At 44.4% G+C, this 16153-nt stretch overlaps 1 protein-coding gene across 1 annotated transcript in view; it reads right to left on the bottom strand.

The window, feature by feature from the left end:
- Window positions 1-16153, bottom strand: part of LOC139920802 (RNA-binding motif, single-stranded-interacting protein 3) — a 186303-nt gene that overhangs the window by 148223 nt on the left and 21927 nt on the right. Inside the window, exon 2 of the mRNA XM_078290293.1 lies at window positions 546-703. Within this exon, the coding sequence (XP_078146419.1) occupies window positions 546-703 (158 nt within the window). The remainder of the gene's footprint in view (window positions 1-545; window positions 704-16153) is intronic.

Here is a 16153-nt window from a genome sequence, read left to right as displayed (position 1 = left end):
GGCAGAAGTTTTGCATGCCAAATGTATCTGCTGTTTATCAAAGTACACAAGGTTTGCTGTATCTCAGGCTACGGTTACACTTGTCATTTCAATACCATTTTTATCAGGTGATCGTGCCATGACGAATTCAGTGACAGGTCTGCATGCAGATTAGATTGAACGTTATGAGATTTATTCTACCAGACAACTGAATTTAAACTCTGTTTTCTGAATTTGAATGGAATGATTGAGTTTATTGAAGTTGAAACTGATTATAGAAATTAAACTAATGATGCACTTACCAAGTTTTTATCCTATTAAAAAGATATTACATTGACAAGTCCTAGATCTGAGAGACCTGTTCTGACTTGACTTCTACATTTAGACTTGGGACTTGACTTGAGACTTGTGCCTCAAGACTTGAGACTGACATAAAATCCAATCTTTAAGATCAGATTTCAAAAATGGCTCTGACATGACAGGTGTGTCAGTGCGGCCTGTGTACTGGTGTGTTGGTGTGTTGGTGTGTTGGTGTGTTGGTGTGTGTACGGTTCCCCGGTACTCACGGTTGGCAGAGCTTGATGAGGTCCTGGTCGGTGGTCCCGGGGGGCAGGCCTCGGATATACAGGTTGGTTTTACTCAGCTGCTCCGCCCCTCCCTGGCTGCAGCTGTTGGTGCTGGGGCTGGGAGGAGCCATGGGATGAGGGGGTGGAGCATAGGGCTGCTGGGAAAAGAAGGGAGAGGAGGAGAGAAAAGATAAACTATTGTGAATATCTTTGACTTAAAAAAAGGAATTAGAAAGGTGTTTATTTGTGACGAAAACATTGTGAATATCTTATATCTAAAGCAGGTAGGTCGGAAGGGGATCACTATCAAGAAAAAAGTTGGATCTAATAAGTTGACTAATAGGAAGACGATTTGAGAAAAGGAGCGGGAAAAATATACCAGTGCTGTTGAGAGAGATGGCAGACACTGCCAATCTAATATCATTGCAACTACTTGAGTAGATTTTATAGGGCTGCTGCAAGACAGAGAGGAGATGAGATTGGGGTCACTATGCAATGACAACATATTCTACCCATTAGCAGATATTAATGAGTAAAATTGACAGAAAACAAACTTTTTTCATTAAACTTCAGTCAGATTATAATAAGAAATCATTGTGTCAATGCAAGAGATTCTCCATGGGAATAGGGTATGTAGGGCTTCCCGGTGCCTGTAACAGTTTTAAATGATGCCAACTTCCTGCTTTCTATTCATACCCCCAAAACCAATTTCATTATACTGTAAAACAATTTACACCTCCGAGGGTGTGATATGTTGATGCAGCCATCCTCTCTAGCACATTCCTGAAACATCTCAATATGAGCATCCTTTTTTCAATATAATTCCCTCATTTCCAAAGTGTATTCAAAGCATATTAAATATGTCATTCTCTCCCTTTCCTCTCTCCCCCTCTCTTTCCTCTGCCTCCCGTTCTCCCTCCCCTGCTCTCCTCATGTGCCTGTTGTGCTGTTAGTGTGGATTTATGGTCTAGGAGTCAGGGCCCCCCGCTCACAGGCCATTTATATCTCTATTGCAGGGACGCTGCGCATAGTGACAGAGAGAGAGAACTGGGGCCCCGTGGGCATGAGGGGGGAGAGAGAGAGAGAGAGAGGGAGAGAGAGAGAGAGCGAGAGAGAGAGAGAGAGAGAGAGAGAGAGAGACAAAGGGACGATGCACACTGCAATAAAGTAAGTGAGTGATGGATGGAAGAGTGGAGAGGAAAAAAATGGTAAGGGAGAGAGAGGGACATGACTAAATGCCACCACCAGCTCCAGTTAACCACGTTAACCCCTTCGCCTCCCCAGAGAGAGCCACTCCAGGACCTCCTACCATGAGGTAAAACACACACACACACTTAAACACACACACACACACACACACCATTAGCCTCCTCCATACCGCCCCTCGCGTTAGCAGCGGCTGGCGAAGCATGGCTGATTTGATGCGCTATTTTGAGTGTGTGTGCCATGCCAGCGTGTCGCCTCCCACTCCTCAGACAAAGAGCCGGGGTCCCTGGAGCGTGAAGAGGGAGCCACGTCCATCAATGGACGGCCAATTACCACGCTGAGCTAACTGGAACTGATGGGCAGCCACTCGCTGTGCTGGACACACACATTGCACACACGGGTATGTTCGCGCGCACACACTCATGCAAACACATACACATGAAAACAAACACACATATACACACAAAACATATACACATGCACATACAAATACACACGCAAATCATTTAGAAACACCTATTTCACACAGAAGTCAATGCAGGCATATACACTGAAACTTCACTACACACAGACACACAAATGTGCGCACACACACAAACACACACACACACAAACACACACATACATACACAGATGACAATTTCGAAAACACCTATTTCACATAGAAGTCACACTCATAGACAGACAGACACACACACACACACACACACACACACACAAAATGCCACCACCACTCTCCTCTGGCAGATTGTGCATCACGCAGCCACACTTCGGTCGCCCTGGTTGCACAAAGTGGTGTGAATAGAGCAGAACTACCCTCTGGTCATTCATGTTTCCGGTTCTCCATGCTGCGGTAGCATGGAGGAATCTTAAGCTCTTGAGTGCTCCGTGAGAGTTATTTTCTGCCATTGACAGTCTCTGGCACGCACACAGATGCAGTTCAAGCCTCGACGAGGTTGTTGCAATCACCTTCCCCTCCCCTCCCCTCTATTTCTTTCCCCCTAGTCCACGCACGGTACTTCAAATTATACACACTATACTTAACGTACTGTGTGACACACAATTTACATGCAAATTCACCAGCACAAACTGGAGATACTGTACAGAGTGAGTGCCTGCACTGAAGGTTAATTGAAAGCCTCTGTCTCTTTCTCTCGCTCTTTTTCAGACTCTTTCTTTCTCTGTCTCACCCCTCCAGTAATACTCAGCCCTCCTCCTCCTCCTCCTCCTCCTCCTTCAGACTTGGCTTGCATCCTGGGCTTTGGAATTCATGTGTCCCGCCCTATCGATTTGCTTTCATTTTTTAAGGTCAGAAGCTGAAATCTTACACAATGAGGCATGGAGGGTCAAAACCAGCCCATTACTTACAGTGCTGGGCGAGAGACAGAGAGGGAGGTTATCCAAGGGAAAAGAAAAAAAAGGCCGGAAGAGTCCCCCAGGATGAGGAATGGGAAGGGTGCCGAAGGTCTCCGAGGAATGCTGACTGCTGGGTGGATGTGTGGGATGGGGTTTGTGCATTTAAGGGTGGATTTGTATATATGCTGTCAACGGCAAAAGTACATGGGGAGTTTGCACTCTTGGGTTGAGGCTTGCTAGAAGCTACAGCTGCGTAGGACCAGCAAAAATGGACAAGAAAAAATTGAAAAAGTCTGCACACACAAAACGAAAGAGGCACTTCAGATCCAAAAAGAGCTTAATTAATTGTTGTTTTCTATGTAAATAAATGACATCTTTTTGTATCAGAGGAGCATTGTTTTAATGCATTTTGCCCAATGTTGTACATGGACTTGTGTGTGCGGGTATGTGTGTGTGTGTGTGTGTGCATGTATGTGCATGAGAGATATGTGTACATGCGTGGGAGTGAAAGTAGTGTGCCTACGATTGGCTGTTGCTTGGACACACATTCACACACACACACACACACACACACACACAGCATGGCCAAAAATGCTTTCCCCTTTTTTTTGTCTCATTCCCCCTTGGCTTCCTCTGTTCGCCCCACTGGAGGTTAATAACTGGGCTTGTTTCTCTTTCCGGATGGTTCCGTGACTGCTGTTTACCCTCAGCCTGTCAGCCTGTAAGATCCGGCTTCTCAAATATATAATAAATACAGGCCTCACATGTCAGCATGATGGGGATTGAATACAGCACTTGACAAAGGGTATTTCAGCAAGAGAGAGGGGGAGGGAATGAGAGAAAGAGGGAGAGAGCGCGAGACAGAAAAAAAAACAGAAAGAGAGAGAGAGAGAGAAATAGAGAGAGGAGAGGGAAGGTGGGAGGGAAGGAAAGAAAGAGAGTGTGAGGGAGTAGGTGGTTATGACACTTCAAAAACCTCCAGGTGGTAAATGAGAAAAACCTCCATCCTCCCTCCTCCCTACCCAGCTGTGACATGCCGCTACAGAGGCTTGCTGGGGATTTCAATTTGCCGCGCTGTATTTTAGACGGGCAGAATGGTTTACACAGGCCCAATTTACTGAGCCAGCCATGCAGGGGGGTTCACAGCCTCCGTGACATGCCAGAGAATGTTTATGAGTGTATTAAGTGCGGATGATAAATCTATCGAACGCTATATAGGCTGAGGGCATACAGCGCCGTGCTGTATATTCACACACCCACACAAGGACAACACACACATTTCTTTGGTCCGCAGCTGGCCCTTTCTGTCACTAGGAGTAATGATAATACATAGACCTGAAAATACGGTGTGTGAATATTGTGTATTTGTGTGTTTGGCTATATACCTGCACACAGGGATTCCTTATGTATGTGTGTGCAACCTTGTTTATATACATACACCATTTTTAACCATTGTTGGATCAAACCATGGCAAATAATACATAGAAAAACACATTTTGAAAAAGCCATCACGACCAATAATCACAATGTGTGGCGATTTACCGCCCACACCTTGCAGCCCGATTCCATGAATGTGTTTATGATAAGGCACCTGGAAAGTTGTTTTTCCCAAGTTGATTGTATCTTTACATAAGGCAGTCCCTTCTTTATGTAATTCCAGATTTGGCTCACATGTACTGTTTTGCTTTTTGCTTGTTTGTTTCTGGAAAAAATGCATTTATTAAGCATGCAGTTTCTGTTCATTTTTCCAAACCGGGTCGCAACTCGCGATGAAGGGAGTAAGAAGCTTTACTTTTCGCACCCTTAAGAAAAGGGGAGGCATGCTATGCGAGTACATGAGGTTTGCCAAATAGAGAGGAGGGCAGTCACAGTAGTAATTGGTATGAAAGCGGGGCTGTGGCTTCCCTGCCTTCCTCCCTTCCTCTCTGCACTTTGCAGGGCCGGGCTGGGCAGGGCTGTGACTGGAGGAGAGGCGGCTGTGCACCAGCGTGGTAATTGGCTCTGATTTATAGGAGGCCACAGCAGCCAGAGAGAGCTAGCTCAACACTGGCACAGGGCCAGGCACAGACATGCTGTCAATATCAGAAAACAAACCCAACCCAACCCAAGCCAGCCCCCCACAGCCAGACCACTGCTTTTTTGAGATCAGCTGTCACACTGCAGGAGGGTGTGTGTGTGTGTGTGTGTGTGTGTGTGTGTGCGCGCGTGTGCATTTCTGTCTGTGTCTGTGCATGCATGCGTTTGCTTTCAACAAGTCACTCCAGAAAAAAAAAAACTGCCATAAAAAATGACAAGCAGTCTCCTTAAATTGAAGCAAAAAATAAATATTACCGAAAAGAAAAAAAAAACTCCCAGCTCATCCTCCATTAATTCATGCTGGCAAAATCTCTGCAAAGACTCTTAAAGACAAGCATAGTCCCCGAGGCATCCCTTCCAAACTGCCAGAACTAACAGCTAGCTCGGCGGTCGGCTGCATTCACAGCAGCCTCTAAGCACGGGAGGAACACAAATCCCCCATCCATCCTGGATAGCTGCTTCCAAACCTTTAGCCCTTAAACATGTGTTCTGAGAACCGCAGCCACATCTCAATGCAGAAGGAGAGGGAGGAACGTAGAGAGAGAGAGAGAGAGAAAGAGAGATACTGCTTTTCCTCCCCTTGCTTTCCATCCTCTTCTCTCTCTCTCTCTCTCTCTCTCTTTCTCTGTCTATGCCTGTCGAGGTAAACCCATAGCCAGAGGAGCGAATAGCAAATCATCTCCAACTCGCCTGGGAATGTAACTGCTGCTGATTCTACAGCCAATGTCTCCTAATAGGGAAGACTGAGAGCTCTCTGTATGCGGGGGAACGGAGAGAGAGTGCAGGAGGAAGGAAGGGGGATGACAGAGAGAGAGAGAGAGAGAGAGAGAGAGAGAAAGAGAGAGAGAGAAGACGGGTAAAGAGAGAGGCAGATAGGCAGAGATAAAGGTATGAGGAGGTTGGGGTCAAAGCCCGAGAGAAGAGCCGGAACAGAAAAAGAGGGGGAGAAAGAGAGAACGACGACCAAAAAATGAATACGGGGGGAAGTGAGTGAAAGGAGAGAGAGAGACACAGAGAGAGAGTGAGAAAGAAAGAGAAGAGAGCAAGTCACTGTGACTGTCTTATTCTCTCTGGGCTTCCGCTTGCCTGCGGGCCTTCTTCCTCGGTAAAAAACAAAAAGCCCTGGGATCTGGGATGCTAGTAAGCTGTGGACAACGACACAGGGGGCTATTTTTAAATATGCTGATTGGCCCATCTAGGGTTTCTTTCCAAGCAGGAGATGAAGCTCTCTCTCTCTCTCTCTCCCTCTCTCTTTCTTTCCTTTTCTCTACCTTGCCTCTCGCTTTCTCTATCCCTATAGTTCCCTCTGTCTCTTTCTTTAGCTTCTTCTCCCTTTCCTTTTTTCCCCCTCTTTGTCTCTCCCTCTCTCCCTTTTCCCTATACGCTCTCTCTCTCTCTCTCTCTCTCTCTCTCTCTCTCTCTTTCCCTCTCTCTTTCTATCTCAAGCAGATAAGAGTGGGATGATGCGTTCCATGTCAGGACGTCCATGTGTCTGGATATAGAAACCCGGAGTTTAAATAGAGGCCGTCTCTTTCCCAGGGGGGAGATAGGATGCATACATGTTATCTGACAGAGAGGCCAAGAGTTATGGAAGTAAACAAGAAATGCTTTATGCAGCTACACAGCCTGTTTAAAAAAGCCAGAGTCAAGTGTTTTGGCTGCAAAGGGGCGACATGACGGGGAAACAGTGTTAGGCCTGTAACGGAACAAGGCTGTTGCTTGAAGGTACAGTTCAAGCAATGTACATTTGTAAGTGTTTCCTTTCATAATGAGATATTCATCAACTGGAAACAAACTGGCATTTATGTTAGAAAATAGCATTAAAGTGATCGCATGAAAGTCAAGCCCGTTTGGAAAAAAACACTTGTGTTATTAGCTATTTTAAGACTGGCATCAAAAAATAGCACAAGGATGGAATTATGTTAGAGTGTGTGTTTTCGGGTTTTTTTTATAAATGAAAATGGATATATAGAGCTTTTTGAAATGGGATCCTAACTTTACTGTTTCATTTATGTACATTTACATTTTAGGGATTTAACTGTTGCTCTTATCCAGACAAGTAGGATCAATAAATAGTCATGAATCACCACAGTTATAAGAAGATTTGTAATAAATATGTGGCACAGAACAACAATGGAATCCTACGAACTAGAAAATAGCATATATATTATATATACTGTGTGTATATCGCTATAAAGCAAAGCAAAGCAAATTAAGAATGTGGGAGAAACTGTAAAGTGAGCAGAAGTTTGTGGGACTGGTTGATTGTTAAATATCCATTTACAGGTCACAGTCTGTGTTCCCTTCCAAAATGAAGCTTAATCTCAAAAAACAAGTTTGTGGGACCGGTAAATTGTTTAATTTGATTCATTATTTCTTCAAAACGTTATAGCCTGAAAAGCTTATTTGTCAAATGTAATCCAACAACAGTTTAGCATCACTATTTTCCCCCCATTCTGCATGAAATGCTTGGAATGCCCTTTAACACACAAGCCCTTTATTACCTCTAATCTTATTTCTCTCTTTATTTCTCAGCCATGCAGTTGGGTGGGCTAGTCTGCACACAATTTGGTTTTACAGAGAGTATTGTTTAAAGGCACTAAACTTTTTGCACGTTGCCTATCTGTTCAAGCCAAACAATTACCCCATCTTACTGAAACAATTAAAACACCTACAATTATTCATCCCCATCATGACATTAATAGTAACCTCTTAACAACACACAACCCAATAAAAACATGCATGAAGTATAGCAGGATAGGACTTTGCACATCATGGTTTGCCCTTGGTACTAAGACAAAGATTAAGTTTATTTTTTCACCAGGCAAATAAATGGATGGCATTTGATAAAGATGACAGTTTTAATGAGTTGCAGTAAAGTTTGTAATAAATATATGGGAGCCTGTGCTAATGCTTCTTTCTGTTGGATTAGAAGAAACATTTAAATACAGTATGGTACATAAACACTTTTAGCAGCCAAGGGATGCAATTTTTCACAACTATATTAATTATATTCAACAACAGCTCAATAATGAACTGTCAAATCTGGACAAAGAATGTAAGAATCCATTTTCAAGCTCCACAGAAAACAGAGTACATTGCATTTATACAGAGCAGGTTAGTCACCAGGCTAGGCCCACACAAAAATCTGCATAAGCACACCATGTGCTTCTGTGTTTATACCACTCCTCTGACAATCATAAACTTGGTTCTCTGAGGACATTAACAGTCAACCGGTGTTTAGGTGACATGACCAGGGTTGAAGTGTGTTTGTGGAGGGCGATTACGACGGTTTGGCTGCGAGCGAGGTGACCGCTGCAGAGGGATCAGTAAAAAAAAAAGGCAGAGAGCGAGTCGTGGGCAGAGCCAAAGCGAAACTCAATGGACATAAATATTTGGGCTGATTTGTCATCATTACGGCCAGCTGGGTCCGCTTGCAAGCTAGCTAGCGTGGGAGTGGAGACTGCAGGATGGATGGACTGAGAGAGTGGGAGGAGAGAGACGCAAGTTTAAAGACAGCGCAAGAAAAGAGGGACAGCGAGAGGAAGGCAAAGTGGGAAAAAGAGACAGACTGAGAGAAAGAGAAGGTTCCAGACTTTTGTCTCCATCTGAGCCTACGCTGGCACCCACTGTCTCTAAAAAAAAAAAAAAAAAGCTTAATCTAGGATTGAGTGTACTACTGGTAGTGCCACAGACACCCAGCTATACTGGCATTGTTTATATTTCATTGAATTGAAGACAAATTTTTCCACACTGACGTTGTTTTACTGAGATAACAACTGATAGCTTGTGACACCTAAATATCTTATTATTACATGTAACTGGGTAATTTTTAAATTTTTATTTTTTTATTTTTGTATTTACCGGAACATTTTCCATCCATAAATCCAACCCCTCCAGAATCAACATTTACATGTGCAATTGATATAGTCAATTATTATAGGGCTTTAATTATATTTGTTCCAACACCATAAAACACAACAATCACTAGTCTATTGTGGCTACGCTCTGCAATTACCTTCAATTAGAAAAGGCCTATAACAAAACCATTTGGTTTGTTAAATTGAACACTGGTGACAGCAGCTGCAATTTTCAGTTTGTTGTAACCGAGAGGCTAAGTATGGTTACAGTCCCCAGGTCACTTCCCAGATATCTGAGCTGACAGGTCTGCCAAATGAGAAGAAAGAATGAAACTATATTCCAGTAATTGTGTGCAAGTGCTTGAAAGCATTGGAACTATTTGAACTTGTTGAATTATCTCATTTAAGTTTTGCTGTTGTTGTTTCTTTGACCCCAAATTACATTCAACAGAACTTGTGTGAATCTGTGGGTAGTGCTTTATAATTTGAATGAGCCTTACCCCCATCATTTCAATGCATTGCAGCCATCTGAACATTATGCTGCCAGGAAAGCCCTCCGTTCCCAAAAGATTTGGACCCAAAAGACCTTCACTGCAAAGTTCCATTTATGTGTAAAACAGAGCAACAGATATTAGAAAGGAAGCCACAGCCGGAATACGACTGCAGAGAGCAAGGATCTCTCTTTTTTTTTTTTCCTTTTCCCCCCTACTCCTCTCTCTCTTTCTCTCTAATTGGGCACATTCTTCAGGAGTCAGTTATGTTTCTCACAGGAAGTCTAAGCACAAACAGAGGGCTGTGGAAGATGGAGAGACGGAGGAGAGGGGGAGGGAGGGAGGGAGGGAGGGAGGGAGGGGGGGTTAGCTCACTTCAGTGTGACCCGTCTCTCTTTTGAGACAAATGTCTGTCAATCCAGTCACGCACATGGGACTGGCATCCTGCCCTGAGCTGCACTAACACATACAGGGTTGAGAGAAAGAGAGGGAGAGAGAGAGAGAGAGAGAGAGAGAGAGAGAGATGCACACAAACACACAAGAACCATCACCAACATGCACTTTTGACATTAAGCCCAATGTCTCTTTCCTTATAGCCTCTCCCTTATGCTACAAAAATATGTCTTCCTTCTCACATATATACATCTGTCAATAGCATTCACTTCCACACACACACACACACACACACACACACACACACACACACACACACACATAGCTGGTTCTGTCTCCACTGGCTTTTGTCTGTCAGTCCTATGCCGTGCTGGAAGGACTAACTTGTTGATTGACTCCTGTATCTGAATGACTGACTGCCTGGCTAGCTGACCGGCTGACTAGTTGATGAGAGTTATTACTGAAGTGTGGAGGATGCCAGAGGGGGAGAGAGAGAGAGACATAGAGAGAGAGAGAGAAAGAGAGAGAGAGAGAGAGAGAGAGAGAGAGAGAGAGAGATTGATAGAGAGGAAGCTAGGGCTGTCCCAGTATGCCATTTGTTACGCCATCCTCCAGACAAACAAATTTACGTCTCCCCTTCCAGAAGGTCAACTGTGCTCAAATTCATAAATAAGGCTGTAATTGGTGCAGGAGCGGCAGAGAGTCTCAAAGGCCACTAGCACCCACCGTCCTAGTCCATGAGTTACTGCCTGACACTGACCTGAGTGTGTGTGTGTGTGTGTGTGTGTGTGTGACTATGTGTCTGCAGCCATATGTTAAAGGTGCTGGGTAATGCTTGCATGATTGAGTGATGTTAACATTGCCGTTACAAATAGTTGACTCACATTCTGTCTATTTTTCATACACTGAAGAACAGTGCAAACAGCAAATGCCCAGGAGACGCTACGATACTGAAACTACAATCCTGTGCATTCATAGTGCGGATGTGGCTGTACATGCTATTTTTTGCGTACCAGTGTTTTTATTCTGCCCCTTGTTGTGTGTTTTCTGTGTGTGTGTGTGTGTGTGTGTGTGTGTGTGTGTGTGTGTGTGTGTGTGTGTGTTTGCAGGCTCGATGTAACAAGCCTCTCTGTCCAATTAAGCCAGTGTGAGCCAGCGAGGAGAAATTCTGTTCCTCTACACTTTTCTCTGACACTGCCTCTAAAATGTGTGGTACACACAGGGAAACACACACACACACACACACACACACACACACACACGCAGATAATCAAAGGCATAGTGGCATCGATACACAAAATGTAGAGGCACAAAAACACAATGAATACGCACAAATATAAGAACAACATACATGCACACACAAACACAAAGATGACAAGATAAACACACATAAATGCAGATAGGTATGGAAATATGCACAGGAAAGAACACACATCCTCTTCCCTTTGAATATTCAGTTTTCTTTCACATGCAAAGTAGTTGCACTGGGTCTGGAATGTCACTTTTGGCCCCCAAGGAATATATATTCACTGAAGCGTCTACGACAATCGCCAGACTAAATACTGGCACTAAACACCAGCCGCTGCTGTGGCAGGAAGGCTTGAAAGAGCCATGACAAATCAGCTTGGGAAAGAATGGCCGGTTTGTCGTAGTTTATGGGGGTATTTTATGACATACATCTGAAAAACATATCCGAGGATTTAGCACACGGCTCCTGACCAAACGGGCCGTATTCCCCGTTTACCCAAGGAGCCAAATCAGCTGAACAAGTTGGAACAGGAGTGAGGTGGTGAGTGTGATGCTAATAGACATGCAATAGACAGAGTAGATTTTGTGAGATAATACTTCGGAGTAAGCTTTTGGCCCACATTCATTTTGGATTGCTCAAATGTTTATAAAGTGCTGACAGACATAAGCTGCATGAGGCACAAAACTAGCAATGTATCCAATTTTTTGTCTATATAATAGGTATACATTTGGAGTAAGTGTTGAGAACATTACTCTGTACATTGTACATCATCCAGTCATTCTCTAATTGTGAGGCCAGCTGTAAATAGGATTTTGATGGGGTTTGGGACAAAGTCATGCAGTAGCAGGCAAGCAAACCTGCAGGAGTGTTTAAAAAAAAAAAAAAAGCAATGGGAAGGTACAGGAGCATGATGAAAAAAAAAATCAGGCCTGCACAGACAGTCAACAGTCAGCATGAGTTCAAATGAATACTGAATCCAAATATTTCTATTGAGAATGTTATACATCACCTGAAAGCATATAAATCTACATTAACACCTCAAAATACTGTCTAAATAAAAGGGATTTTAAATTAACAGTCCACTAAAAATCTTAAAACAGGCTTTGGTTCTTTGTCTGAGGGCTTCAATTACCAATTGATCTGTAAGCTGTCACTAAGTTAGGATAGGCTGTATAACTATTAGTGTTCCTACCATGAGGCATTGTGCCATTTAAAGTCACTTTGTTGTGCTTCTGGATGGGATCTCGATTGGCACAGTATTATTTGCTGCAGGTTTATGTTTTGAGGTGGCGCTGGATAGTCTACTTTAGGCATTAAAGTCACCATCACCATCACAACCCAACTACTGTACTTTCATTAGGCACTGAATCAACTTCACCACCTAACTAGTGTACTCTGACTAGGTATTAAAGCCTCTTCACATCCTAAGTAGCGTGTTATGTCTACGCATCGAGCTACAGTCACCCACGCTATCGTACTTTGACCCATCTTCTCCCTCCATCCCGATTCCTGCCTTCTACCCCTCCATCACTGAATCCATCCCCTCCTTATCCTCCTCCAGCCCTCCCTCTCTTCACCTTGTCCAATCCCTTCAGTCAGCTCTCATCTATCTCTAAATCCATCCCAATCCTCATCCGGCCGCTCGCCCTCCATTTCCCCTTCCTTCCACTCCTCTCCTCCTCATCCTCCCTTTTTTCTTCCTTCTCCTCCAGCCTAGCCACTCTCCTCCTTCTCTCCGCCCCCTTTCTCCTCCCTCTCCTGACAGCCATCGGGGAGTTTCTGCATGGTGCTGAGCAGAGTTTAGTAGGCCAAAGAAGACGCTGTGCCAGATTCTGCACAGTGTGTTAAGCAACGAACCCCCTCGAAGGAATATCACCATTACTCAACACAAAAAAAACCTGCATCCGCCCGCCTCCCTCCTCCGGCCTGAGCTCGCATACTGCAAGGCTGCCGTCACCAGCAGACAGCGAGGCTAGGGAGGGGATCGTTTTACTCAGGGTCAATGTGAGAACAATGCCGCATTGTAACATCTCAGGAATCACCGCTCGCTATCCTGCCTCGTTGCACCTGGATATGTCACACCAAGAGAGACAAGTGAAGAAGGATGTGTCAGGAAAAGAAGGGTTTACACATCACAAGGGGGGAGCTCAAATATGATTCCCCTCCTAGTGTTTTAGTATTTTCGTATTCATCCATCTATTTCAGTATTTATTATCAGAGTAGGTGTTTTGAGTATTTCTGTTGGTTCCGCACATTGGCATGACCGCTGAGTTAGTGACCCCTCAGAAGCGCCTCTCAGAGTGATTTAAAGGGCAGCCCATCCAAAGGCCTGTCTATCCCATGACTTACTGGAAACCAAAGAGGAATGATCTGTGCTTCCCAGCTCTCCCAAGCAGAGTTCAATTGGTGCGGGTGTGGAGCTTTATCCAAAAGTGTCACAATCGCGTGATAAATAAAGTGAGCACTGTCGGGCGGCCAGCTAGAGCGAGAGATGTAAGAAATAAGGAGGAAGGGAGAGACAGAGAGAGAGGAGAGAATGAGAGAGAAACAGAACACAGAGAGAGAGAGAGAGAGAGAGAGAGAAAGAGAGCGAGAGAGAGAGAAAGATGGATAGGGATGCAGACTTCTGCCAATGGAGAAGAGGTGCAGCGTTTGAGTCGTCCAGCCCTTGGTAGTGTGATTTATTCATGAGATAAGTCACCATGGCTGTGGAACAGGAGAGTGTAATGGTGTAATGTTTCCCCCTTGCCTGACTGCTTGCCTCAGTGACTCAGGCCTGCCGTGCCCTCACTGGGCCAGGGGAAGAGTTTACTGCGTGCAACACTTGGACACGGTAAGGGATCAGGGCCAGTATAGATAAACACAGGCCATCTGGGCGCTCGCGGGGTACAGCGAACTCGCCAGTGATGCTATCAGTCCTAATTTACATCTGCAAAGTTGTTTAAAGTTATTAATTCTTACCATTTTGCGGTGTGTTGACAGCGAAGACAGCCCAATATGTGAAAGTCTAACTGGGGAACATCATGACAGGATTACAAAAATACGAAATAAATTAGGTTTAGATTTGATTCACCGATGATCCTACGTACGCGGCTTGGATGGGAATCTATGAGTGGGGAATGAGTGTGTACCCCAATAGTGTATTTTTTCCCCCCACTCAGCCGCTCCATGTGTATCTATTCATAATACAGCCCAGAATAGGAGTGCTAATCTAGGATCACAGTGCAGGTTGAATGACCATAAATCTCAGTAAGAGATGTGCAATGGTCCCCGATCAGCAATCCTGTTCCGAGACGCTTTATGAATCAAAGCCAAGGATTATGGTTCTTCCCTCTGACAACTGTTCAAAGCAGTTTTAAATGGTTCTTTTACTGAGATGCTCCCAATGAAGGCAACTTTCTGGAAACACATACAGTAGCCATAGCAATAAAGGCTTTTTTGCTTCAGCAAATTAAAGAACGACTCAAGCTTTCTTTCTTTCGTTATAGTTTTTTATATTTTTAAAGACCTTACCCTTGACTCTAACAAATTTTTGCAAGCAATTAAAACATAAGTGGAACATAAACAATATACTCTTGTATCCTCGCTCAACTAATGACTGCCAGTTTGATTTCATAAATGGTACATTACATTTCACTATAAAATACTGTATGACAAGAACTATCCAAAGTCATCTTCTTATTCATTACCAGACACTTCAAACTCTTTACAGAACTCCTTCAATGGTAAAATACAATTTACTTTCCACATTCTTTTCAGTCCTCAGCTTTCCCGGCCCTACATTATATTTTCATAAGCCATGGCAAATTGTGAGGAGACATCAAAGATGAAAATCAGCGGTGGTCTGGGCCATTGTACTTGCTAAAAGGTTTCTAAACTATTTATTTACCCTCCAATGGAGTCTTTCCATGAGACGATAGCGGTGGACTATTATTGTTGTGGTGTGTGGCCCTCCATTCTCTGCTGAATGTGCGGGGCTGGGCTCTGAGGGAACAGCGCTCGCTCCATTGTACTGCAGCACAGATTACCACATGAACAGGAAGCTCCTTGGCTCAGTCGTCCGCCAGCGGCAGACCCCCTTTTAAATACCCAAGACAGCAGACTCATTGTGGGCTGAATATGGACGGGTCAGCCCACAACCACGGATGCACCATTACCATGACAATGAGCCTCATGCGGTGTTTTTATTTTTTCATTTATTTTTTTTATTTTAGACGACACTGCGGAGGAGAAGGAGGCGAGGCATGCCACACAGACAGCAGCCGTCAGACCAGGGTGGCCTTCCTCCGTTTGTGGTTGAGAAAGAATGGGCTGGAAATGCATAATTAATCAATTACAGGCTGCTTCATGCCCCGCAGGCGGCCCAACTTATCTCGCTTCAATCCCATTGGCCCCAGGACACTCTGCCAAGCATATTTTAAGACTCATCTCGAGACTCATCGATCTGTTAATCTGTCTCAGCCGCCAGAGTAGAACTATGGTAAAGTAGTATAGAGCTTCTCTGCTTTATACAGGTATTACACTTTCTGACAAAGAATCCATAGTCACACAGTGGCGTCCTGAAGGGCATGGGGCGATATCATAGTGAGTCTAACCTTGAAATAAACAGAAAGGCAGGCAGACAAAGAGAAAGACAGCAGATAGCCAGCTTGATGTTCAGCCTGCAGTGGAAGCTACAGCTGGATGGCAGGTGCAGAGCAGGGACTATAGGTAATGAGGTTGAGTCACGATTTACAGAAGTGAACAACTTATGGACTGACAAGGGACCAGGCCTCTACAGCACCAGCATGCCCCCTTGGTCCAAAAGATTCTGGTCCCAGTTCTGGTCCACAGCCTCCGAACTTACGCATTGTTGTCAAGGAAACGTCCTTGTCTCGACCTTATAACCTCAGATCTCTGGGAGCCAGAAGAAAAGCTAAATGGATGCAGTCAAAGAGAAAGGCAGCATCGCACTACAGATTCGGCAGCAGACGTCTC

Source organism: Centroberyx gerrardi, chromosome 19 (genome assembly GCF_048128805.1).
Source record: "Centroberyx gerrardi isolate f3 chromosome 19, fCenGer3.hap1.cur.20231027, whole genome shotgun sequence".
Taxonomy (NCBI): Eukaryota; Metazoa; Chordata; class Actinopteri; order Beryciformes; family Berycidae; genus Centroberyx; species Centroberyx gerrardi.
This window is presented reverse-complemented; position numbering and strand designations above follow the sequence as displayed.